The sequence below is a fragment of the Pelophylax lessonae genome (genome assembly GCF_965119305.1).
Source record: "Pelophylax lessonae genome assembly, chromosome: 2".
NCBI lineage: Eukaryota > Metazoa > Chordata > Amphibia > Anura > Ranidae > Pelophylax > Pelophylax lessonae.
In genome coordinates this window covers 199,200,687-199,228,487 of record NC_138769.1, presented here as the reverse complement: position 1 = coordinate 199,228,487, position 27,801 = coordinate 199,200,687, and the positions used below count along the sequence as shown (strand labels likewise).

At 44.8% G+C, this 27,801-nt stretch overlaps 1 protein-coding gene across 4 annotated transcripts in view; it reads right to left on the bottom strand.

The window, feature by feature from the left end:
• The window catches only part of SHROOM2 (shroom family member 2), a 373,353-nt gene that overhangs the window by 142,550 nt on the left and 203,002 nt on the right, over positions 1-27,801 (bottom strand). For all 4 annotated transcript variants that reach the window (XM_082245430.1, XM_082245432.1, XM_082245429.1 and 1 more), the window contains one exon: positions 22,204-24,769. In XM_082245430.1, the coding sequence (XP_082101556.1) occupies positions 22,204-24,769 (2,566 nt within the window). The remainder of the gene's footprint in view (positions 1-22,203; positions 24,770-27,801) is intronic.

The following is a 27,801-nucleotide window of genomic DNA, read 5'->3' as shown; positions in this document are numbered from 1 at the left end:
GTGTATTCAAATTTCAGGCCCCAATATACTTAAAAAAAACGTAGGGCTTAACAAATGACATCCAGAAGACCCCAACGAGGGTGCATCGGTATACTGTCATCAAGTGGTTAATAGATGCATCCAGCTTAAAGTATGAGCACTCTTCTCATTAGGGTCAGATAACCCCGGTCTTGGGGACATATAATTGTTGCACTGCACTTTTTCTTTTGAATTCTGTTTTCACATTGACTCACAGCAGTTTGGTCACAGTCTGGCTGCAGCACATGATACCTGTGTTTTTTGTGCAGGTTACCTGCCGTTTCTTATAGACTTCTAATATGTCATGCATTTTTGGTACGCTTTCAGAAATTGTCAACAAGTGTTATGTAATTGTATTTTTTCTTTTAATTTAATTGTATTTATGTACAACACATAGAGCAGCTCATTAAAAATTGTGTTGTGTGGGGGTGAGTTCGGATGCACCTCCTGGTGTGAACGAGACCTGAGACTGATGTGCCCCGGGATTGTGCATAATTCTAAGGGGTGCCTTGACTGAAAAAAGGTTGCAAAACACTGTCCTAGATGATGGAAATTATCAGCTCTCGATAAAATTGGAGTTTTCTTTAAAATGTATGTCCAGTCATATAAAATCTGACTAGTTTTGGGTTGTGTGTGGAAGATCTGAAACTCCTGCTAGGTTTTTACTGCTATTGGGGGCTCTGTTAGAGAGGTTTACCCTGTCATGCTGCTGTTTTACCAGACAGAAACTGGACTAGTGGACAGAGAGCAATGACTAGTGGGAGAAAATGCTCTCCCTTTCAGGCAATGCCAAGAGCAGTGGGCCATGTTACAGTTCTAAGGTATTCTGCCCCATTGTCCACCCTGCACATTACAAATAGAAGCCAGGGCTATGTAAGCAAAAAGAAAAATGAGAAAAGAAAGGTATTTAAATTGTTATTTGTGCTTAATAGTAGGCAGTGGGGGTGGGGGGGGGGGGCAGAAGAATTTAAAAACTTCCACTTTAATTTATTATACGAGCCTGGCATGACCATATTTTCTGCTAAAAAATTACTATAGGTTTCTGTGCTCGGTTGATTATAATGTGTTATTTTCATTACCTAAGGGGCTAAAGCATTATGTTGAAAAATGGTCAATACTTGACAATACTTGAAAATTCAGGTCTCTGAGCTTCATTGTTGCTTAGATTCTAAAATAAGATTTTTGTAAGATCTTACTGTAAAATCTTTTTCTCTGATGTCCATCAACAAACGCAGCCTCATCTCCATGAGCTGAGTGGGACGTCCCAAAGCAGTATAGGCATGAGGGGTGGGAAAAACACAACCAGACAATAACGTCAACTCCAAAAGGCTAAACCTAGTCAACCAGGCAACATGGAGCTCAACCAAACAGGAGCTTACCCAGGTAAACGACCCCCATGAGAATAACAAAAAAACATTCTCTTATGAAACAGCAGCCTGCAAAACCTTGCGGCCAAAAGAGGCATCAGAAGATGCCAACAAATTCACCTTGTAAAATTTTGTAAAGGTGTGCACAGACAACCAAGTCGCTGCCTTACAAACTTGTACAACAGAGGCCTGATGGCGAAAAGCCCAAGAGGCACTTAGCGCTCTAGTAGAATATGCCTTCACAGGGAAAGGAGGAACCTGACCCTTGATTGAATAAGCGTGAACAACCATCTGCCTGATCCATCTCGAAACGGTCGCAGCGGACGCAGCCAAACCTTTGAGAGGACCGTCCGGAAGCACAAAGAGTCCAGCTTCCTGAAAGACTCAGTAACCGTCAGATTAAACCCTTATTGCCCGAACCACATCCAGAGAGTGCAAGATAACCTCTTTATGATGTTTAGGCTTAAGCCCCGTACACACGATAAGATTATCGAACAATCTGTCGTCCATTTTTTGTGGCATGCTAGTCTGATGTGGAAAGTGAAGAGGTTCCTTTCATACGAATTTTCCCGTACAACAGAATTCTACTTCAGAAGTGATGTCATGTGTTGGATTGCTTTGTATGTGTTCTTTTGTCTCTGAGCATGCCTAGTCTTGCTCTTAAGATTTTTTTCCGTCAAAATCTGTACTAATGAGACGAAAATCGGACGTTGTATTACGGACGACAAAAATTTTATAGCCTGCACATCAGGACTTTTTCGGCCGAAAAGTCGGAGTCGGCTGTCGAAAGCACCATACTAACAATCCGAAAATCGGCAGATCGGTTGTCGGACGAATTTTCCCTTCAGATTTTCTTATCGTGTGTACGGGCCTTTAGGACATAAGGAAGGCAACACAATGTCTTCATTCAGATGAAAATCCGACATCACCTTAGGAAGAAAGGACGGATTAGGTCGGAGGACCACTTAATCCCTGTGGACCACCACATAATGCGAACAACAGGACAGCACTGCCACCTCTGCGGGCAGAAGTGATAGCTAATAGGAAGGCAACCTTCTGCGACAAAGAAAGCAGAGAAATCTCCCTAATATTCTCAAAAGGAGGCTTTTGAAGTACAGACAAAACCAGATTAAGATCCCACTGTGGTAACGAGGATCTCTGCGGAGGAGCCAGATGACGCACCCCCTGAATGAAAGTGAGAATCAAACTATGAGTAGCCAACGGACGTTGGAAGTAAATAGCCAAGGCCGACATCTGGCCCTTGATAGTGCCCAACGCCAAACGCTGCTCAACCCCTTTTTGTAAAAAGCCAAAACCCTATCTATAGAGAACAAGCGAGGGTGCAGCTGCAGCGATTCACACCATGCAATGTACGATTTACACATACAATGATAGATCTTCCTAGATGTCGACTTCTTAGCCTTTAAAAGGGTAGGAATCACTGAATCAGAGAGACCTCTATCCCGCAACACCTTGCTTTCAACATCCAAGCCGTTAAAGCCATTGACCGTAAAGCAGGATGGCAGATTGGCCCTTGCGATAGTAGATCTTCCAGCAGAGGAAGATGCCATGGAGGATCCACGACCATTTTTACCAGTTCTGCGTACCAGGACCGCCAAGGCCAGTCTGGTGCCACCAGAATGACCGGAATACCTTCCATCGCCACCCGGCAAAGAAACCTCGGCAGAAGAATGAGCAGAGGGAAGGCATAGATCAGGCGATACTGACTCAAAAGGAGCCACCAGAGCATCTGTGGCGTCGGCCAGAGGATCCTGAGACCAAACCTGTTGGCCACAAACCTCTGAACTTTCCTGTTGAGGCGAGACGCAAACAGATCCACCTCCGGAGTCCCCCACCGGGCACACAGGAGATGAAACACCTCCAGATGAAGGGACCATTCCCCTTGATCCAACACCTAATGACTCAGGTAATCCGCCTGCCAATTCTCCACACCTGGGATGTGGACTGGGGAGAGAGCCGGAACATTGTGTTCCACCCACACCAGAATCTTGACCACCTCCTTGGCCGCCAGGGCACTCATGGTGCCCCCTTGGTGATTGATGTAAGCCATGGCCGTGGCATTGTCTGACTGAACCCGAACCGGAGAGCTGCCTAGCCGACTCGCCCAGTGAAGCAGGCAGAGCTTGATCACTCTCAGCTCCAGAATATTGATCGGCAAGGAAGACTCTTCCATCGTTTAAGTTCCCCGGGCACAGAGCTTCCCCAGTACTCCACCCCAGCCCGACAGGCTGGCGTCCGTGGTGACCACCATCCAAAACACCGGCAGGAAGTACTTGCCTTGGCACAGGATAGGTGACTGAAGCCTCCAAGAGAGAGCCGACTCCATGAGATGGCTGAACCGAATCTTCAGGTCCAAGGATCGAGGATCTCTGTTCCATTTTGCCAGAATCTCTTGCGGCAACTGTCTCCTGTGAGACTGAGCAAATGGGACAGCTTTGAAGGTCAAGACCATCAGACCCAGGGCCCTCATGCAAGCCCACAATGAGGATTGATTGGTCTCCAGCAGCTATCGGACCACCCTTTGCAATTTTTGAAGCTTCTCCAAGGGAAGGAAGACCCTTGCCAGAGCAGAGTCGAGAATCAGCCCCAGTTAAGTGACCCGCACGGATGGTGTCAGGGCAGATTTATGGAAATTGATCATCCACCCGAATTCGTGAAGGATCTGAATTGTGATGGAAACGTTGTCCAGCAGATCCGAATGGGAGACTGCTCGCAACAGGAGATCGTCCAGATATCCCACAATGGAGATACCCCATCAACATAACAAGGCCAGCACAGGGGCTAAGACCTTCGTAAAAACTCTGGGAGCCTAGGCGAGCCCAAAGGGTAATGCCACAAACTGAAAGTGCTCCTCTTCCACCGCAAAGGGGAGGAATCGCTGGTATCCCTCGAATATGGGGTCGTGGAGATGCGCATCTTTGAGATCGATGAAAGCCATAAAACCCCCCTGATTCAAAGATGCCACTACCGACCGAATGGACTCCATTCGAAACTTCTGCACCCACACAAAGCGTTTCAGAGCCTTGAGGTCCAGGATTGGACGCACTTTGCCCTCCTTTCTGGGCACCATGAACAGGTTTGAATAGAAACCTTGAGAGCGTTCCTGTGGAGGAACCGGGACAATCACCCCTTGAGCCAGGAGATCTCGCACAGCTTCCCACAGATCCTTCCAACGTTACAGAAACAGGTGCAGATTCGACTGAAAGAACCTGTCCCCTGGCTGGGACCAGAATTCGATCTTGTACCTGGAGCAAATCAGTTTGCGAACCCAATGGTCCTGAATGAAGGAATTCCAGGGTTCCTGAAAGAAGCGCAGCCGTCCCCCCACCCCAGAGATGGGTGAGGGCTCCCCTTCATGCTAAAGAGGACTGGTCTGCAGCACCTGACTGACCAGCCTTGGGCTTGCCCCAAAGGCTTCTTAGTTCCTCCAGAAGTTCTTAACGGCTTACCTTTTTCTTGCGCCCCGAAGGCACGAAAAAAACGTTTATGAGCAGGAAAGGAGGGACCCCGCTTAGTACAGGGTGTCTTACCCTTGGAAGATTGAGGAAGAAGAGTACTTTTCCCAACATGGAGGATTGAGGAAGAAGAGTACTTTTCCCACCAGTCAGGCCCTTGATTAACTCATCCAATGAGTGGCCAAACAACCGTTCCCCCAGAAAGGGGAGATCAGCCAGGGCTTTCTTAGAAGCTTGGTCAGCCAACCAGCTCTTTAACCAAACCAGAGGAGCAGCATCCATAGATGTATCATTCAGGAACACCAAAGCCTGGATCACCTGGTCCAACAGTTCCAGCTGTTCCAGAGGAACAGTCCCGGGGTCCAAAGACTCCCGCAAACCCCTAATCCATTCCGCCACCGTCTGTGAGACTAACACAGACACAAAAAACAGATTTAAAATGGAACCTGCCAGCACATGAAGATGTCAGGAAAGGGATTCCATCCACCTGTCCACTGGATCCGTAAAAAACAGGGGAATCCTCCACAGGCAGAAGGTAGATTTGTTTAATCAGAAAACCGGATGGTCCACCTTAGGCGGCACCGTCCAACGGTTGGAGACCTTTTCAGCAAAAGGGCCGGCGTTTAAAGTGTTTTGGCACCACTAACACGTGCTTATACCCGCCGCCATTGGTCATTCACAATATTGTGAAAAGTATCGGACAAGGGAAAACCCTGTCATCTTTTAGAGACAACAGAGCCAAAATCAACCTGTGTCCCTGCCGGCGTGGGCTCATCAGCCAATTTTTAAAGTATCCCGTACTGAAATAATTAGGGCTTCCACTAATGCGAGTTCCCGCGCTGCAGCTGAAGAAGACAGGTCCTCTTCACCATCTGACTGCAAGGACAGCGACTCCTCAGGTAGAGGTGCATCCGGGGCGACCCCATCTGCCTCTGAATCAGAGGACACCTCCATACATGGGGAAGGCAGCGGCAGTTTTTGGCTATCAACCTTTTTCATGACTAAATCAACTTTAGTCGCCAGGCTTTCCAGGGCTGCTGAAATTGCGTCCAGCGACTGCGATCTGGACTGTCCGGGAGTCGCACAGAGTGGGTCTGAGGGTGATTGCACAGTTTGGGACTCCATATTGCAATTTGCAAAAAATGGAGTACTGTCGCTTTAAGAGCTCCGATCGGGGTATCCATCAACAATCGCAGCAGTCTGCAGGGAACCCCTTTAAACTAAACTGACAGCAGAAAGTGCAGCAACATGTCCGCAGGGACCCCAAGTACTGCACCACCTCAAACCGTCCTCCTGATTCTTCCAGTAGCATGGAGAGAAAGACAGGAAGTGACCTCGGCCAGTACCAAAAAACAAATGGAGTGGAAGTCATGTCACCTGAGAAAGGTCACACTGCTCAGCATAGCACAAGGGCTGCACAAAGGTGGATGCCCATACAAATCAATAGGAAGCTACAGGGAAAATGGCTGCCCCATACAAGTCTATGGGGAAAAAATTCACATTACCCACACTTAAGATGGCGGCGAAATGGCGAACCATGCGGCTAGGGACCGACAAATTAGGGCCTCAGGAACCACAACAGGGACCAGCAAACCCAAGGTACCATGTCACCCCCCCCCCCCAGGGCACCAGGCGCTCCAGGCACACAGCCGACACAAGGACAGGGAAGGAGGGAGGGTAGGACACACAGACCGAGCAGGCCAGGGGGATCTTTTGGGAGGCACAAATCCCATTATAAACAGGAGAGGGCCCACATGCCCACAAGGCCAGCAGGGGCTAGGGGGGCACATTTACTCACCATACCATGGACCAGGTGGCCTCCCCTCCAGGCAGACTGCCTCCCACCCGAAAGTGGGGGTGCTGCCAGCCGAGGGGTACGCTGCGACTCAGGGCGTTCCAGGTTATCGCATCCCGGCAAGGCATCCGCTCGCAGGCTCGCCCCCATCTGGAAAAGGGGCATCGTCGTAGCTAGGCCTAGGTTGGGACTATAACCTGCTCACGCTCGTAGGCCAGACTAGGGGGACCAAAGATCTAGATTATCCAGTGTGAACCCCGAGCTGGCATTGTTGCTTGTAGATCACCAGGAAAATTCTTCCCTGAACAGTAGCTAGCAAGTGAGTAGAGAAATAAAAAGAAAATATTCTGAAAAGAATAAAAAAACTGAGACCGAAGTCCCAGCAGCAAACCTAAGTCCTACTCCTTCTCTAGGCAAAAACAAACTGATGTGCTGGGCTGTGGCAATGGGGGTTATGCCTGGAGGGACGGTCCCGTGGGCGTGTACATGTTAAACGTTTTGTACTGTGTAGACAACTCCTGCAGGTGGCAGCATAACCCACTCAGCTCATTGAGATGAGGCTGCATCTGTCGATGGACGATAGAGAAATTAAATATTTAAATAAATCCAAAAATTGTATCTATAAGGCTTTTATAAACATATTACACTGTATTTCATACAGTGCTAAATTTTCCTTATTGTTTAAAGGAACAAACCACTTCCTCCAAGGAATGCATGCAGGGTGCCCCCAGGAGGTGTGCAGAGTTCCTTGGTCTCCTGGTCCTTCTGGCTTTGGTGTACATATGGTATAAGAAGCCTACATTTTAGTAATATAAATAAATCAGCACAACAAACACTGCGAAAAAAATGATGTGCAGGCGATACCTAAGGTGACCCACCGCTCTCCATGCTGCATGCATGTGTCATAAAAGTGCCTTTGCATTGTTGATGTTAAAGAATTAGGTTTCCATGTAGTGATGATTATTCCACCCAAAAACACAAATATTTCAGACACATTTTCATAATCCATTCAAAAACCATGAAGATAAGAAAGAAAATCTCTGTTTACTTTCAAGGATTTGTTTTTATGGCTAGGGGTGTGTCATCTGAAGACATAGTACAACAAGGGCGTGTAGCAGTGTGTAAGGTGTTGGCCTAACATACACACACATAGTTGTGGGCTTAGCTCTAATTCAGACACCTGCATATACAGGGCATAGATGGCTAACTGAAAACTAAAAATTGGAGGTCATTTCTACAGAATGTACATACACTATATTGGTAAAATTATTGGGATGCCTGCCTTTACATGCACATGAACTTTAATGGCATCCCAGTCTTAGTCTGTATATATATATGTGGAGTCGGCCCACCCTTTGCAGCTATAACAGCGTCAACTCTTCTAGGACGGCTGCCCACAAGGTTTAGGAGAGTCCGAGAGTGTCTATAGGCATGTTTGACCATTCTTCCAGAAGCGCATTTGTGAGGTCAGGCACTGATGTTGGACAGAAAGGCCTGGCTCGCAGTCTCCGCTCTAATTCCTCCCAAAGGTGTTCTATCAGAGGTCAGGATTCTGTGCAGACCAGTCAAGTTCCTCCACCCCAAACTCACAAATCCATGTCTTTATGGACCTTGCTTTGTGCACTGGTCCAAATCATTTGGGGGATTCTGGTGTGGGGTTGTTTTCAGGGTTTGGGCTTGGCCCCTTAGTTTCAGTGAAGGGAACTTTTAAGGCGCCAGCATACCAAGACATTTTATACAATTTCATGCTCCCAACATTATGGAAACAGTTTGGGGATGGCCCCTTCCTGTTCCAACATAACTGCTCACCAGTGCACAAAGCAAGGTCCATAAAGACATGGATGACTGAGTTTGGGGTGGAGGAACATGACTGGCTTGCACAGAGTCCTGACCTCAACCCAATAGAACACCTTTGCGATAAATTTGAGCGGAGACTGCTAATTCAACATCAGTACCTGACCTCACAAATGCGCTTCTGGAAAAATAGTCAAACATTCCCAAAGACACACCCTTAAACCTTGCAGAAAGCCTTCCAAAGGGTGGGCCAACTCAATATTGAACCTTATAGAGTAAGACTGGGTTGCCATTAAAGTGCACGTGCGTGTAAAGGCAAGCATCCCAACATTTTTGACAATATAGTGTATGTTAGGTGTTTTAACACCTAAGGAATATGTAATGCTGTCTAGCCAGTCTGCTGCTTTGCACAGCTACGCCACACTGCATGTCCTGGAAGATTGCTTCACTACCTCTAGGTCCAGTTAAAGTGCTTCTTACATCACCTGCCTGATTACTGCAGAGGCAAGGATGCCCGATGAGCAGCATGTAGGTGGAGGGGCAACACTGAAAGCTACGATAAAGGAGTGCCTAGATATGCAGGAGTAGTCTAGGCAGTACATAGTACAAAGCTTTTGCATATACACACCCACGGGGCTGTCTCTCCAGACATAACCCTTACAGACACAGCCGAGCACATCATCTTAGTTGCAAGCAGTGAAGCAAAAAAAAACATCCCCAATTCAGAGGGGCGAGTGCCGCCTCTGTCAAAGAACATCAGAGAAAAAGATTTTATGGTAAGATCTTACAAAAATCTTACTTTCTTTATCGTCCATTGACAGACACAGCCTCAACTTCATGAGCTGTGTGGGACGTCCCAAAGCAGTATAGGCATGAGGGGTGAGAAAACGAAACCAGAAAGGAACGTAAACTCCAAAGGCTAAAACCTAGCCAACTGGGTGAAAGAGCTGCCTTTGTAAGATGGCTCAAGCAAGTCTTCTGGTCCAACGACCGAGGATCTCTGTTCTATTTTGCCAGAATCTCCTTTGCAAGGATATCGAGTGAGACTGAACAAACAGGACTGCTTCGAAGGTTGAAACCATCAGACCCAGGCCCCGCATGCAAGCCTGCAAGGAGGACTGATTGGTCTCCATCAGCAACCTGACTGCTTTTTGCAGCTTCTGAAGTTTGTCCAGGGGGAGAAAGACCCTCGCCAGAGCAGAGTCGAGAGTCAGCCCCAGATAAGTGACCCGTACTGAAGGCGTCAGAGCAGATTTTTAGAAATTGATCATCCACCCGAATTCCTGAAGAGTTTGAAGCGTAATAAAGACGTTGCCCAGCAGATCTGAGTGGGAGACTGCTCGCAACAGATATTCCACAATTGAGATACCTCGCTGACGTAACAAGGCCAGCACTGGGGCCAGGAACTTGGTAAATACTCTGGGAACTGAGGTGAGACCAAAGGGTAACGCCACAAATTGAAAGTGCTCCTCGGTCACCGCAAAGCGGAGGAATCGCTGGTTTCCCTAGAAAATGAGGACCTGGAGATACGCATCTTTGAGATCGATAGAGGCCAGAAAATCCCCAGAAAATCCCCCTGATTCAAAGATGCCACCACTGACCGAATGGACTATGCGAAACTTCTGCATCTGCACAAAGCGGTTCAGAGCCTTGAGGTCTAGAATTGGGTTCCCCTTGCCCTCTTCTCTGGGCACCGTGAACAGGTTTGGATAGAAACCTTGAGAGCGTTCCTGCTGAGGAACTGGCACAATCACCCCTTCAGCCAGGAGATCTTGCACAGCCTCCCACAGATCCTTCAAACGCTCTGGAGACAGGTGAGGATTTGACTGAAAAAACCTGTCCCCTGGCCGGGACCAGAATTCGATCTTGTACTCGGAAAAAATCAGTTTGCAAACCCAATCGTCCTGAATGAAGGAAGGCCAGGGTTCCCAAAAGCGCAGGCGTCCCCGCACCCCTGAGCCGGGTGAGGGCCCCCCCTTCATGCTGAAGAGGACTTGTCAGCAGCACCTGACTGACTGGCCTTGGGCTTGCCCCAATTCTTTTTAGCCCCTCCAGAAGCTCTGAACGGCTTACCTTTTTCTTGCGCCCCGGAGGCACGAAAAAAACGCTTGTGAGCAGAAAAAGAAGGACCCTGCTTAGTAAAGGGAGTCTTACCCTTGGAGGATTGAGGAAGAAGAGTACTCTTCCCACCAGTCAAACCCTTGATAAACTCATCCAATGAGTCGCCAAACAAACGCTCTCCCAGAAGGGGGGGGGGTCCGCTAGGGCCTCCTTAGAAGCTTGGTCACCCGACCAGCTCTTCAACCAAACCATGCGTCTCAAGGCAATTCCGCATCCATAGACGCATTCGCAGGGACAGGGAAGGGGGGGGGGGGAGGATAGGACACACCAAACAGGCAGGCCAGGGGGATCTTTTGGGAGGCACAAATCCCTCGATCCCCAGGAGAGGGCCCACATCCCCCAGGGCCAGCAGGGGCAAGGGGGGCACATTTACTCCCCATACCATAGACCAGATGGGCTCCGCACCGGGCAGACTGCTTCCCACCCAAAGTGGAGTTGCTGCCAGACAAGGGGTACACTGCGATTCAAGGCATTCCAGGTCCTCACGTCGAGGCATCTGCTCGCAGGCTCGTCCCTATCTGGAAAAGGGGCACTGTCATGGCTAGGCCTAGGTCAGGACTATAACCTGCTCACGCTCGTAGGCTAGGCTGGGGGGACCATAAGGATCTAGATTATCCAGTGCGAAACCCCAGCCGGCATCGTTGCTTATAGATCACCAGGAAAATTCTTCCCTGAACACTAGCTAGCAAGTGAGTAAAGAGAAATAAAAGCAAATATTCTGAAAAGAACAAAAAAACTGAGACCGGAATCCCAGCAGGAAACCTAGGTCCTACTCCTTCTCTAGGCAGAAATAAACTGATGTGCTGGATTGTGTCTGTGAGGGTTGTGTCTGGAGGGAAAGCCCGTGGGCTTGTATATGCTAAAACTTTGTACTAATGCACTGCCTATACTACTCCTGCAGGTGGCAGCATAACCCACACAGCTCATGAAGATGGGGCTGCGTCTGTCAATATACGATAGAGAAATATATATATATATATATATATATATATATACACACACACATACACACACACATATACATACTGTATATATATATATATATCCTTTAAAATATAATTTTAAAGTTGTAACAGAAACAATGGGGACATCCTAATATAGGGTGTTTTAAACACTTGCCGACCGCTCACTGGACTGCTACTGCGGCGAAGTGGCTCGTTACCGTCTGGCGACATAGACCTATGTCACCAGACTCTCCCGTCTCTTGGCGGCGCACGCTGTATTCAGACACAGCGGGAGTCGGGCCAGGGGAGGAGAGGTGGTGATCACCGCCGCTCTTACCCCGATTGTCGGGGATCTAGTGAGGAAATCCGCCCACTTGTGTAAACAAAGCGGGCGGATCTCCTATGTGACAGACAGTGACAGATTACAGGATTCAGCTTAGCTGAACCTGCGATCTGTGTCTGTGTCACACAATCCCCTCCCCCACACACGTCAGTAAGCGTGAGGCATACATTTAACCCCTTGATCACCAACAGTGTTAACCCCTTCCCTGCCAGTGTCATTATTACAGTAACCGTGCATATTTATAGCACTGATTACTGTAGTAATGTCACTGGTACGCCCAAAAGTGTCAAAAATGTCAGTCAGGGGTCCGATCTGTCCGCCGCAATGTCACAGTCCCGAAAAAAAAAATTGCGCGAAAAAAATCTGATTGCCGCCATTACTAGTAAAAAAAAAATACAATAAAAATGACAAATCTTTCCCGTAGTTAGTAAACGCAATAACTTTTGCGCAAAACAAATCAAAATACGCTTAATGTGATTTTTTTTTACCAAAAATATGTAGCAGAAAACAAATTGGCCTAAAATGTTAAAAAATTTTGATTTATAAAATTTTTTTGGGGAATGTTATATATCAGAATGTAAAAATATTGTTTTTTTTTTTTTCAAAATTGTCGCTTTTTTTTTCAAAAATTTAAAATCGCACAGGTGATCAAATACCACCAAAAGAAAGCTCTATTTGTGGGGGAAAAAAGGACATACATTTAATTTGGGAACAGCATCGCACGACCACGCAATTGTCTGTTAAAGTAACGCAGTGCCGAATCGCAAAATATGCCCTGGTCAGGAATGGAGTAAAATCTTCCGGTCTTAAAGCGGTTAAAAATACGCTCATTGAGAATTTTTTTGTCAAGACATGTAGCTAAATACATTTTGGCCTAAATATATGACAAAAATAGAATATATTGGATATTTTTTAGCTGTCAAAGCAAAATTTTCGCTCTTTTTTTATTAATAGGACAGGAAATGTACCAAGGGATTGGAGGAAAGCGAACGTGATACCAATATTCAAAAAAGGGCAGAGGCATGTCCCAGAAATTATAGGCCTGTCAGTCTGACATCGATAGTATGTAAACTTCTGGAGGGGATGATAAGGGACTATATCGTAGAGTTTGCTAAAGACAACAATATCATCAGCAGTAATCAGCACGGGTTTACAAATGGACATTCTTGTCAAACCAATCTCTTAACATTCTACGAGGAGGTGAGCTGTGAGCTAGATAGGGGCAGACCAGTGGATGTGGTGTACCTGGATTTCGCTAAGGCGTTTGATACAGTTCCCCACAAGCGCTTAATTTATAAAATGAGGTCTGCAGGCATCGACCGCAAGGTCTGCTCTTGGATATGGAACTGGCTAAAAGGCCGTGTCCAAAGGGTGTTAATAAATAGCGCATACTCAGACTGGTCTGAGGTGGTAAGTGGGGTCCCCCAAGGCTCAGTCCTGGGACCAACCCTGTTCAATTTATTCATAAACAGCATTGAGGACGGGATCAGTAGCTCTATATCAGTTTTTGCAGACGACACAAAATTGGGCAGGGCAATAACTGCACAGCATGAAGCAGATATCCTACAGAATGACCTGGACAAAATAACGGAGTGGGCAACGACATGGCAAATGAGGTTTAATGTAGAGAAGTGTAAGGTTTTGAACTTGGGGACTAAAAGCATAAAAGCACAATACACTTTAGGGGGGGAACCTTTGGGGGAATCAAAAATGGAGACAGATCTGGGAGTCCTGGTAGAGGATAGACTAAGCATGCAATGTCAAGGGGCAGCTGCCAAAGCCGGCAGAATATTAGCATGGATAAAGAAAGGGATGTATTCCAGAGATAAAACTATAATCCTACCACTTTATAAAACACTGATCCGACCACATCTGGAGTATTCTGTCCAGTTCTGGTCGCCGGTCCTCAGGAGGGATGTGTTGGAGCTGGAGAAAGTCCAGAGAAGGGCAACTAAACTAATTAGGGGATTGGAGGACCTTAATTATGAAGAGCGTCTGCAATCCCTTGATTTATGCTCCCTGGAGAAGAGACGCCTGAGAGGGAACATGATAGCAATTTATAAATATCTCAATGGTGATCTCAGCATAGAAAAAAAGCTATTCAGTCGGAAGGATTGCATGAGGACTAGAGGGCATACAATACGATTAGAGAAGAAGCGTTTTAACCTCAGGCAACGAGGGGGGTTCTTTACTGTTAGGGCTACAAGATTGTGGAATTCTCTACCACAAGAGGTAGTTTCTGCGAGAAGTATGGTGGCTTTCAAAAGACTCTTAGATGTACATCTCAAGAATCAGAACATTCAGGGGTAATTGTCTTTATTCAACCTCACCTACTATGTAACTATGCAATATCGCAAAAAATTAAAAGCGCAGAGGTGATCAAATACAACCAAAAGAAAGCTCTGTTTGTGGGAAAAAAAGGACGTCAATTTCGTTTGGGTACAGGGTTGCATGACCGCGCAATTGTCAGTTAAAGTCACACAGTGCCAAGTTGCAAAAAGTGGCCTGGATGTTAAGCAGGAAAATCCTCCGGTGGTAAAGTGGTTAATGACAACTGTCTAAGAGGGAATTCCCTTTACTTTGTAGAGATTCCCCCTTGCTGCTGTTGCATCTAGAACACAGAAAATGAAGAGAAAACTTCCAGAAAAAAAAAAAGTTAAGACTTTTTTTACTCACAGCTGTGAATCTTCATTTCTCTAGGATAGAATACAAAGCAAAAAGTAAAAATTTGTTGGTTGCTGTGGACTGCACAGACAGGTCTTTTTTTTTCAGAACCTTTTTTTTTTTTAACGTTACACTGTTATTATGGAGAGTAGATGCAAAAGGAGATTCTGTACAATTATCCTGCTGCATAGAAGATCCCTACTGCAGGTAATGGACATTTCTTGGTGTGATAATTACCTGCTCCCCTGGCGTGTGCTGTAGTTCCTCCCACTTCCCTATATGCTATTTCCTATAGTGATGTAGGAGGTGTTGGTAGAAATTGCAGTGTACTGTGGGGAAGTCGGTATTCACTACACATGGAAATGTCAATTACCCCCAGTAGCCAGGAATCTACTACCTGCAAGATAAGTGTATACAGCATCATCTTTTACAGGCTACCTTTACATTACTCTATACTGAAAGAGACCGAGACTTTAAAACTCAGATATTCCAAAATAATCAATGTCAGTGATGAGGAACCTTGGCACGCCAGATGTTTTGGAACTACATTTCCCATGATGCTCATGCACTCTGCAGTGTAGTTTAGCTTTGTGGAAAATGTAGTTCCAAAACATCTGGGGTGCCAAGGTTCGCCATCACTGATCTACGTGTAGAGTAATGACAATAAAATATCTGGTGAATAAAATGTTGATTTACCAAGTCAAATAGACTTTCAATGGAAGTTGCATTTTGTAAGGGAATTTTTCCCAGAGATTAGTGAATGTGGTAAAGCTCTCCTAACTTTTATCATCCAAACATGTTCATTTTTTCTTGATTAGGTATTCTTTGCTAAGTGAAATTGCATCACACTCATTAAGCATTGGGAAAAATTCTCTTGCAAGATGCAACTTCCCTTGTGAAGTGAACAGCCTATTTGCCTTTAGTAAATCAAACCCTGTGTGTATACACACATTCTATCCAATTAGCTTTAGAGCGCATATAAGAAAGCTAGAAAACAAATAACTGAAGTCTCTGGAGAAGGGGGTCATACATCCCCATAGTGGTCAGGCTGAACTGGATATCAGGCAGATAAAAAGAACATACATACCTCTAACCTACAGATTCCCCGAATATTTTTTAAATAAAGGAATGGAGGAGAGATGGAAGGAAAATGTCATGAGAACAAGCACAAGCCTTTAATCATTTTTATGTGCATAAACCACACTCTGGAAAGGGTTATTCACAAATAAATGATTTTACCTGTTATCACCCTACTATTGTACTTTTGTTGGTATAAACTGAGAAGAAAAGTTATAAAGCATTAGTTTGAGAAATGGTTTAAATCTAAAAAGGTGCATGATGTGCTTCTCTGTCCTACACTATGTGATCAAAAGTATGTGGACAACCCTAAGTTCAGATGTTTCAAGGAAAGGAAACGGATAATGCTACAAGATACAAAGACATTTTAGATAACCGTGCGCTTCCAAGCCATGTGACAAACATTATGGGGAAGGCCCTTCCTTTTTCCAACATGACTATGCCCCCAAATTAGGTTCATAAAGATAAGGTTGTTGGTTTTGATGTAAAAACTTAAATGGCCTGCACACAGCTCTGACGTGAACTCCATTCTATTGGAGTTCATGTAACACGGATTGCAAACTAGGTATTCTTATCTAACATGTTATCATATCACTATCATACTGTCTGAGCTTACAAATGCTCTTTTAGCACCACAGGCAAAAAATTCCAACAAACACTTTTGAAGAACCTTCCCAGGAGAATGGAAGTTGTGATAGCATGGGGGACAGACAGACTTCAAATTAATGCCAATAGTTTTGGAATGGGATATCAAAAAACTGGATTTTTTAACTTACCGTAAAATCCTTTTCTCTGAAGTTCATTGACAGACACAGCTTCATATCTTCTTGACCATTGGGCTATGCTGCCCCCTACAGGAGTAGGACATTAGGCAGGAAAAAGCTTTACCACGCCTATGGGGCTGTCCCTGCAGGCATAACTCCACACACTCTGCTATAGCTCTCAGTTTCATTGCAAGCAGTGTTTAGAAGACAACAATCGTATTCCACTCAAAATCAGAGGGGCGGTTGCTGCGTCTGTCAATGAACTTTAGAGAAAAGGATTTTATGGTAAGTTAAAAAAAATCCAGTTTTCTCTATTGTTCAATGACAGATGCAGCTTTATATCTTCTTAACCATTGAGACGTCCCAAAGCATTATTAGCATGAGGGGTGGGAAAAAATAACTCAAAAAAGAATGCAATTTCTCAAGGCTAAACGTAGCCAACCAGGTAACAAGGAGCTCAACCAGGAACAACTGGAGCTCACCTAGAAAAAGCATACACCCTCAAAGAGTAAAAAAAAGTTATCTTTAGACAGCAGCCTGCAAAACCTTTGCGGCCAAAAGAGGCATCCGTAGGTGCCAATACATCTACCTTCTAGAATTTTGTGAACGTGTGCACCGACGACCAAGTTGCCGCCTTGCAAACTTTCATCACTGACGCCTGATGGTGAAAAGCCCAAGAGGCACTCAGCGCTCTAGTAGAATGCACCTTCACCGTGGCAGGAGGAACCTGACCCTTAAGTGAATAAGCCAGAACTAGCATCTGCCTGATCCATCTGGATACAGTCACAGCAGACGCAGCCATTCCTTTACTAGGTTCTTCGGTAAGGACAAAAAGAGAGTCCAATTTCCTGAAAGATTCAGTGGCCGCCAGGTAAACTCTGATTGCCTGAACCACATTCAAAGAATGCAAGACAATTTCCTTGGGATGCTTGGGCTTAGGACAGTGTGAACGCAGCACAATGTCTTCATTCAAATGGAAATCATAAACCACCTAAGGAAGAAATTACTGATTAGGTCGAAGTACAACTTTATCTCTGTGGACCACCAGATAAGGTGAGCGGCAGGACAACGCCGCCAATTCAGATACTCTGCGGGCAGAAGTAAAAGCCACCAAAAAGGCAACCTTGTGAGACAAGGAAAGCAGGGGGATCTCAAAGTTTTCAAAGGGAGGTTTTTGAAGAACAGATAATACCAAATTCAGATCCCACAGAGGCAAAGTTGATCGCCTCAGGGCGCCATATGATGCACCCCCTGAATAAAAGTGCGAACCAGGGCAGGCGTAGCTAAAGGACATTGGAAATAAATAGCCAAAGCCAACACTTGGCCTTTGATAATGAACAAAGCCAAACGCTGTTCAACCCAATTTTGAAGAAAAGTCAAAACCCTAGCTACCGAAAACAAGCGAGGGTGCATTTTCAACAATTCACACCATGAAATGTAGGATTTCCATGTACGATGATAGATCTTTCTGGAAGTAGACTTCCTAGCCTTCAATAATGTAGAAATCAAAGAGTCAGAAAGACCTCTATCCTTCAATACCTGGCTTTTTCAACAGCCACGCCGCTAAAGCCAGCGACTGTAAAGCAGGATGGAAGATCGGCCCTTGAAACAACAGATCCTCCCTGAGAGGAAATCTCCAAGGAGCATTGGTGACCAACCTTAGCAGGTCTGAGTACAAAGACCAGCGAGGCCAGTCTGGGGCCACTAGAATAACTGGATTTCCTTCCACCTCTATTCTGCACAACTCGGCAGGAGTTTCAGCGGAGAGAACGCATAAATCAGCTGATACTGACCCCAAGGAGCCACCAGTGCGTCTGTGACGTCGGCCAGAGGATCCCTTGACCTGGCCAAAAACCTCTGAACCTTCTTGTTGAGTCAAGAAACAAACATTTCAACATTGGGTGTCCCCCACCGGACACACAGGAGGTGAAACATCTCCCCCTGATCCAACACCTGACCACTCAGGTAATCCACCTGCCAGTTCTACACACCTGGAATGTGCACAGCAGAGAGAGCTGGGACAAACATCTCCGCCAAATCCAGAATCTCGGCCACCTACCGGGCCGCCAAGACACTCTTGGTGCCCCCTTGATGATTGATATACGCCACGGCTGTGGCATTGTCTGATTGAATCCGGATCGGGCAACCTTGCAGGCGAGCCGTCCAATGACTCAGGCAAAGCTTTATCGCTCTGAGCTCCAAGATATTTATTGGCAGCTTGGATTCTTCCAAAGTCAGAGGATCCCTGGGAGCAGAGTTTCCCCAGCACTCCTCCCCCACCTGACAGACTGGTGTCCGTGGTTACCACAATCCAATACAATGGCAGGAAGGACTTGCATTGGGGAAGTGCTGATGAGTGAAGCCACCACAGAAGAGCAGACTTTTTGTTGCGACTAAACCGAATCAAAGTATCCAAGGATTTTGGATCCTTGTTCCATTTTATGAGAATCTCCTCTGTAAGGGTCTCGTGTGGAACTGAGCAAACGGAACCGCCTTGAAGGTTGATACCATCAGATCCAAGGCCTGCATGCAAGTCCGCAGGGAAGACAGATTGTTTGCTAACAACAACCGGATCGCCCCCTGCAACTTTTCCAATTTGTTAGGGGGAAGAAAGACTCATGCTAAAACGGAGTCCAGAGTCAGGCCCAGATAATTCAGTCTCATTGAAGGTCTCAGGTCAGATTCTTAGAAACCGATGTTCCAACTGAACTCTTACAGTGTTCGGACAGTGATCGTTAAGTCGCCCAACAGGGCTAAGTGAGAGTCCGCCCTCAAAAGGAGATCGTCCAGGTACCCGAGTACTGAAATCTCCTGTTGGCACAGTAATGCCAACACCGAAGCCAGCACCTTGGAAAAGACCCTGGGGGTGGAGGCGAGACCAAAGGGTAATGGCGCAAATTGATAATGCTCCTCTCCTTCAGCGAAGCGGAGAAAATGCTGGTGTCCAGCATAGATAGGGATGTGTAGATATGCGTCCTTGATATCTATGGGGGCCAAAAAGCCTCCCTGGTGTAGGGACGCCACTACCATGCGAATGGACTCCCTTCGAAACCTCTGTACCCGCACAAAGCAGTTCAAAGCCTTGAGGTCCAGGATTGGATGCAGTTTGCCTTCCTTCCTTCCTGGGCACAGTGAACAGGTTTGAATAAAACCCCTGAAAATGTTCCTGAGAAGGAACCGGCACAAATCACCCTTTGCGACAGCAGATCTAGTACTGCCTCCCGGAGATCCCTTAAACATTCTGGAGATAGGCAAAGACTGGACAGGAAAAACCTGTAGGACGGTCGAGACCGGAATTCGATCTTGTACCCTGATTGGATCAGTTTGTGAACCCATTTGTCCTGAAATAAGGAAGTCCATGGTTCCGGAAAGAAGCGAAGACGTCCCCCCCACTCCAGAATCAGGTGAGGGTGCCCCTTCATGCAGAGGAGGATTTGTCTACAGATCCAGATTTGCCTGGCTTCGGGTTACCTGACCATGTCTTCTTGGAACTCCCAGAAGACCTAAATGGCTTTCCTTTTTCTTGCAACCCGGAGGTACGAAAAAGCCACCTATGAGCAGTAAAAGAAGGCCCCCGTCTAGTACATGGTGCCTTGCCCTTAAAGGATTGATGGAGAAGAGTACTCTTCCCTCCAGCAACGCATCACATATATACAGCAGGGCTTGAGCCATTTGATCCATGAGCTCAATTAACCCTCGGAAGAGCTGTTCTGTTTCCAAGACACCTTTAAGTAACTTTACCCATTCAGTGACGGTCTGCGACACCAGGGTGGTTACAAAAAATGGTTTCAATATGGAGCCCGCTAACACATGTAAATGGAAGAACACAGACTCAATCCGTCTATAAACAGGGTCCATAAAGGGCCGGTGATTCTTCCACCGGGATCACAGTAGACTTATTCAGTATGGAAACTAGGAAATCCACCTTTGGGAAACTTTATCCGTGAAGGGATAATGGAATTTAAAATGCTTGGGCACCACTAACATGTGCTTGATATGCCCCCACTGTTCATTGACAATATTTTCAAAAAGTTCTGGACAGGGGAACACTTTGCCCGATTTTTGGGATTTGCGGGTGCCAAAAGACACCTCGATTCCTGACATTGTGGACTCATCCGCCATTTTTAAAGTTTCTTGCACTGAAACTCTAAGTGATTCCACCAATGTGCTTTCCCACGCAGTGGCTGATGAGGACATGTCCTGTTCGCCATCAGAATGCGATGACACAGAGCCACCAGGGTCAGGTGCGTCTGCGGCGGTCATATCTGCCTCAGAATCTAAAGATAAAGCAGAGATTGGTGAAGGCAAAGGGTGCTTACGGCTAGTGTTACTTTTTAACACTAAATCCCCTTTTGACACCAGGCTTTCCAAAACTGCTGTAAAATCCGACAGGGGCTGCGACCCAGAGGGGTCCGCAGCCGCACTGAGGGGGTCTGTAGGTGCAATTTTGTCCTGGGACTCCATTTACACTGAATTTAAAAAGATGTAGTGTCACTTTAAAAAAGTCGCAAAAGTGTGATCGCAATTGGCGGTACAGCAAGTCCCAGCCTAACACAGTCTGTTAGCAGTGTGTGAGAGGAAACCCACAAGAGACCCCAAAAAACGTTATCAAACCGAACAGGAGGCTTGCAGGAACGATCTGACACAGGAAATGAAAAGCACCTGGGTCATGCCTAGAGTGTCGATTGTCTAATGTCTGCCTATGCTATCCAGCACCATGGATTACAAGAAAATGACCGCCCCATGCATTCCTATGGGGGAAAAAAAAATAGAAAATGGCTGCCCATGGATTACAATGAAGAGATTCTGGCATTAATGCAGGGCAAGTCTACAGCATAATGGTGGCCCCCCGCGGCGCCATGCGGTCTCAACAGACAGAGGCATCGGATGGTCCTCGGGAGGGGACCCAACCCCCCCTGCAATATAACCGGCCCCCAGAGGTGGGAACCTGTATAGGGGGGAGAATGCTGAGGGGGGCCTTGTATACCCGAGAGGCCAGGAGAACCAAGGGATACCCAAGGGTCTGACTATTTCATGGAGGGGGCCCACATCCACCCCGAAACCGCCAGAGAATTGAGGGGACACTTACTCACCATACCACAATATCAGGTGGGAACCACTCCGAACAGACTACCTCCCACCCGGGATGGGGGTGCTGCCAGTCAAGGGGTACACTGGGACTCCGGGCGTTACAGGTCGTTCGCGTCCCAGTGAGACGGTCCCACTCGCGGGCTCATCCCTGTCCAACAGGGCTCTGTTGTGGCGATGCCTAGTTCTGGACTATAACCTGCTCACGCTCGCTGGCCAGGCTGGGAGACCTTAAAGATCTAGAACATCCAGTCCGAAACGCAGCCGGATGTTGCTTGTAGTTCTCTAGGAACTCTACTAAAAGAATAAATTACAAAAAAAGGTTCCCCAAAAATATAACAGCTAAGACCGAAGTCCTAGCAGGGAACTAGGTCCTTGTCCTAAACTCTACAGAAAAACTGAGGGCTGTAGCAGAGTGTGTAGGGGGCAGCATAACCCAATGGTCAAGAAAATATGAAGCTGCGTCTGTCAATGAATGATACAGAAAACGCATATAGGTGTTGGTCCAGTGTCCATAGACTTTTTCCCAGTGTCCATAGACTTTTATAAAAACAAACTTATTGGGTTTGAGATAATTAATGTAGAGAAGTTCATATCATTAGTCCAATAGCTATGTGATTTGCTGATGAACAAATATGTTGTCTTACAAATTACCAGGTGGAAAATTATACTGAAAACCAATCTGTACACAAATACATACCAATATTATGACGTGTGTAGGTAAATAAAAGCATTCAACGAATAAAGCTTACCTGTGCATAGAAATCGGTTGTAGGAGATGATCTGGATCTCTCATGAATATACTGAGATCTTTCATTTTGTTCAAGTCCAGCATCGAGAATATTGTCAGCAGAATGACATCGGCCAGAATTTTTCCTTTCTAAAGGCTTTTTCTGTTCTTTCCATGATGCCTGATATTCTGCAAAAGTTCCTAACCTCTGAGGCTGTTGTGCAGTATCAAACCTACTAGAGTTAACCTCGTAATGGTCTTCAGGGTTTCTTTCGCTATCAATTATTTTTTCAGCTCCCAAAGAAGCAGCACGAGACCTCTTCTCAAGCCAAGATTCTCTGGGTACATTTTCATAATCTTTAGCATAGTATGTTTCATGATTATCTTCTGTGGCGATAGGGGTAGTTGGTTTTGGAGTAGGTCTGGACTGTGCAAACTTGCTAGTTTCTTCAAAAAATTTCCGTCTGTCTGCAAAAGAGCCAACAGCTGCTTGGGATGTACTAGAATCACTTTTTTTACTATCATCATAAATTCCAACTTCATTAATCTTTTCAGGCTCTGAATAAGACTTAAGCTTTTGCTGTGCTGTAAACCTTTTTCTGGCACCAATACGAGTTATATTTTGAGAACTGCTCACTGGTGCATTTTGCTTAGGCTGAACTTGCTCACTAGGGTAGGAAGTGACCTCAGTATAAAAAGCATGTTTTGAAATATCCCTGCTATATCCCTGGATTCTTTGCTCTGAAGAGAGCGTAGAATCCACAATCACAGGCTCTAAATCTCGACGTTGGAAGGAAGTAGCTCTAAGAACTCTTGCCTGGGCCTCCTTTAAATGGTTCTTGTATGTGCTTGAAAAGGTGCCATCCGAGGAAGGTGTCACACTTTCTGGAGAATCTTGACTCCAGTTTTCTAAACTGTCCCCCTCATTAGATTCTGTTAAAGTTGCTGTACTTTTACTTTTTTGAAGGCGAGCTCTCCTTTGTTGTATTTCATTTCTCAAAGTGGTTGCAAACCGATCACTTCGTCGGGACTGTTTCGCTGGATCGGTGGTTGTGTATTTTTCATTGGCGACTGGAGAGCTAACTGATCGATTTCTTCCTTCCTGAGTTAAAGAATGCAGCATTGGTGTAATCTGAGGTGTGATCTTGCTGTTGTCCTGGTCATTCCAGCAATAATCTTGATAAAGTGACCTAAATTTACTGGGTGACACTTGCTTGTTGGTTAGGTCTGGTTGTGATGTATTATGATTGCTATAGTGTCCTTCATGATAGTCACTATTTTTTCTAGGCCTCATCCTTTCATTACTATTTGAGTAAATATCTCTTTTCTCTACCACTTTTGAACTATACATATCACAGTTTTCTAATGAAAGAGAATTGCTTTGCTGAGGTAGAGAGTAACCAGTGTTTAGGTCTCCAACATCTTGCTGCGTGGACCATGTATCAGAAGAGACTTCGGATTTGCCATACTCTTCTTTATACTGATGATGCGAGATGGTTACCTGAGGTGGCTGTTTTGAACTTGCACTGGTAATTCGGCTTGATGCAATATTATCCCCTCTTACCCTATCCCCAGTACTACAATCAGAAGAACTGGGAGCTCTAGTGTGATGTGCACTGTAAACATGTGGTTGATTTGAAGCCACCTCATAACTTCCAGAAGAAAAGGCCACTTGCTGTGGTTGTGATTGTGACACTCTTGTATTGTGTGAAAAAGTGCTTTCATCGCTGTATTGACGCTGGTGATGGTATTTATAAGAGGGCTGAGCAAACCTAACATCATTTGTAGACTGAGAAGACTGTAACCTACTGGAATGTGGTACATTATTTTGGTATTTTTCTTTAGAAGATGCTATCTGATCTAAATTGATTTCAGACTGATAAGAAGAATTACTTATTCTCCCAACAGGGGCTCTTAAAAGTCTTTGTTGATAATCTGGAATCTCTGAATTCCAGTCAGGTCTTGGATGAGACCTATTTGCAACATTAAAGTGCGGTGTGCTTGTTAAGTCGGAATGCGTAGGTGCAGGTTTCTCATGGCTTTTTGTAACAGCATAACTGTCACTGCGAAGTGGAGGAGGTGGGGGAGGGGGTGAAGAAGGAGTTTTTCTTTTATCTGGAACATGCCATACAGGCCCAAAGTTTGAACGTCCAGAATGTCTTGACTCAGCATTTTCATCTGTTCGTTGATGTTTGTTACTTTCATAGGATATGGGTGGAGATTGGTATCCCTGCCTATCATCTGCTCTTCTAGGATCCTGCTGTAAAACCTGTCCAGCTTTGCTGTGTGTTGGTTTGCCATTGTCCCATTCATTAATTTGATATAAGATATTTTCACTGGAAACAGAATTGTTCTTAGATAAACTGTGTTCAGGGGTGATAAAACTTGTAGAAAAAGAACCATATGCTGAATCCCTCTTATTCTGGTTACCCACGTAGTCTATGCTGTTATTGGATTTGGAAGAAGACAATCTTCCAGACTGGTAGGTTTGGTCAATACTGTCCATACTTCCCACTGAGCTGAAATGCCCAGAACTCCTCTGCAAGTTGGCTTGGTCCCAAGTGCTTGACAAGTCATGCGATGAAGAACTAGAAACATGAACATATTAGGTTTTAGAAGTATAGAAAAAAGGAGGATTAAATCAATTTTAATACAAACTAAACACACAGTATATAGATTCTTATAATTTGCTGTATGTTAATATTTAAAGCAAACACAAACTACATGAGTCACCCACATGTGGACATTTTTCACTTAATTAAAAAAAAAAAATACAGAATTTACAGTGGGTATAGAAAATAATAGCCCCCTTTAAAATAACAACATTTAGTTGCTTCGCAGTCTGAAATCAAGACAGTCAGTTTTATCCAGCTGTATTTTCAACCGATAACTTCCAAGTGAAAAATAACATCAACATGTCAGAAAAAAATAAAAAAAAATTCAAAAATAGATTCACAGAGTTGGAAAAAGGATCACCCCCTTGGGTCAGTATTTGGTTAATCCACCTCCTGCTTTAATTACAGCCTTTAGTCTGTTGGGATATGTCTCTACTAACTTTGCACATCTAGACTTTGCAATATTTGCCCACTCTTCTTTGCAGAACTGCTCAAGTTCAGTTAAATTTGATGGTGACCATTTGTAGACTGCAGTCTTCAAGTCATTCCACAAATTTTCAATGGGGTTTCAGTCTGGGCTCTAAATAGGTCATTCAAGGACATTCACCTTTTTCTCCTTCAACCACTGTGTGCTTTGGGTCATTGTCATATTGGAAGGTAAAACTTCTTCCCATTGACAACTTTCTGGCAGAGGGTAGCACATTTTCCTCAAGAATGTGATGGTATGTTGCTCCATCCATTTTTCCCTCTATCCTAACAAGTGCTTCAGTCCCTGCTGCAGAGAAACACCTCCATAACAGGATATTACCACCTCCATGCTTTACTGTAGGAATAGTGTTATATAAATAATTAAATTTTAGTCATCTGACAATAGCACCTTTTTGCATTTGGCCCCAGACTCTTCAAGGTGTGTTTTGGCGAAACTCAGTCGTGACTGCGTGCGGCCTTTCTTGAGGAGTGGCTTTTTTCTAGCAACCCTCCCATACAAGTCACATTTGTGGAGAATGTGTGATATTGTTGTCACATGCACACAATGACCACTCTTTGTCAAAAATTCCTGCAACTGCATCAGAGTTGTTGTAGGCCTCTTGGTTGCATCTCTGACAAGTTTCCTCCTGGCTCTTTCACCCAGTTTGGAGTGACGTCCTGAACCAGGGAGGATGTGTGTTGTACAAAATACTTTCCACTTCTTAATAAGGGACTTCAATGTGCTTCCAGGCATTGATAAAGCCTTTTTTTATGTATCCATCTTCTGACTTTTGCCTCTCCACAACTTTATCCCAGAGATCTTTTGACAGTGCCTTGCCACCCATTGTTGATTGCTTCAGTTGCACTACCAGGGACTGCATTGGTTCAGGAAAGCACTTTTCTTTCTGAGCTAATGAAAATGAACACAGCTGAAAGTCAAATAGCTTTGTGTGCCATTGAGAAGCTGTAGCTACTCCTGATTACGTTTTTCAAGTAATTTTTAGGAGGGGGTGATGCTTTTTCCAACTCAGTGATTCGGTCTTTTAATTTTTTTAAAAATAATTCTGATATGTTGGTGCTATATCTTTTACTTGGATGTTATAAGTTGCACTGAGTAAATACAGTTGGATAAAACAAAAACTGTCTGTTTTCATTTCAGGCTGCAAAGCAACAAATTGTGATTATTTTAAAGAGGGGGGGAGGGGTGATTCTTCTCTTTACCCACTATAAGTCCACTCTAAGCTAATGAAAGTTAATTTTTAGACTAATCATGGTTATAGTATGTTGCCTACATCGTGTTATAAAATAAGTTCGGAGCTCTATACTATCCAGATTGTCAGACCAGACAAAACAGTTAGATGCTACTACTCAAACAAAAATATTTAAAGCCTTTAAAAATCAGTCTAATACTTTTTCATTACCAGGCAATATTCAGTTTCCAGCACTGTGATACTTAAAATGGCAATTACTCTGCATGCAAAACTGTACCTAAATTAATTTGACATTATACATATTTAGACAGATCAAGCTTGGTTGTATTTAATAAATACTGGGTTTTAAATTGTTTTACTATTCAACGAAAAACCAAAATGACCAAAAAAATGGGGGGAAAAAAATCTGTTTCTGTTACTTTATGGAGGAATTACTTAAACATGTATTACGATATGTTTGAAGTAAAAATCCATTTTTTTTATTGCAAAGTTGGCCAGAAAGGATATACAGCAGTGTGCCAAGGGTTCATCCAGAATTTCTAGTGTTAACATGCGGATTATACACATGTACAAGCTATTGGGACTTGAGCACAGGTATATCTTATTTCTGTTGCACAGCAGGTCAGTGGCTAGATCTAAACCTGGTGGCTCTCATCCAACTTATGTCTATTCGCCCCATGTTGGCATTGTGTCCAATGTAGCATTTACATTTTGCTGAGCAGGTTAGGTATTGGCCATAAAGGGATTAATTTTAAATAAGTTGGCCAGCTTAAACATGTATTGCAATATGTTTAAACTAAAAATACATTTTTTTTTATTGCAAAGTTTGCTAGAAAGGATATATAGCAGTGTGCAGAGGGTTCATCCAGAATTTCTAGTGCTAACATGTGCCAACTTTAGCACCTGACAGATTGCACCCGACAGATTATACACATGTACAAGTTATTGAGATCTTAGCACAGGTATATCTTATTGCTGAAGCATAGAGAGCACCAGGTTGAGATCCCAAGGTGACACAGGGGGTCAAAATGAGCAATCCCCTTAGTTTCTACATGGATTGCAAAACCCGTCCCCCAATTGTACAGAGGGCCATATGCTGGTTAACAAAAGATTAAAGTGGAGTTCCACCCAAAAGTGGAACTCCGCTTTAAAGAAAATCAAAAATATGAACTAATTACCCACTGGGACTCTGTTGTCTGTCTTTTCTCCAGGTAAAGTAACCCTTCCATATGTGGTAGATCTTGTGGGAGGTAGATTTTCTCACTCTGAGTTAGCCAAGTCAACTATACCTCTATTCTTCAGCACATGGTTTTCAAAAGCCACACA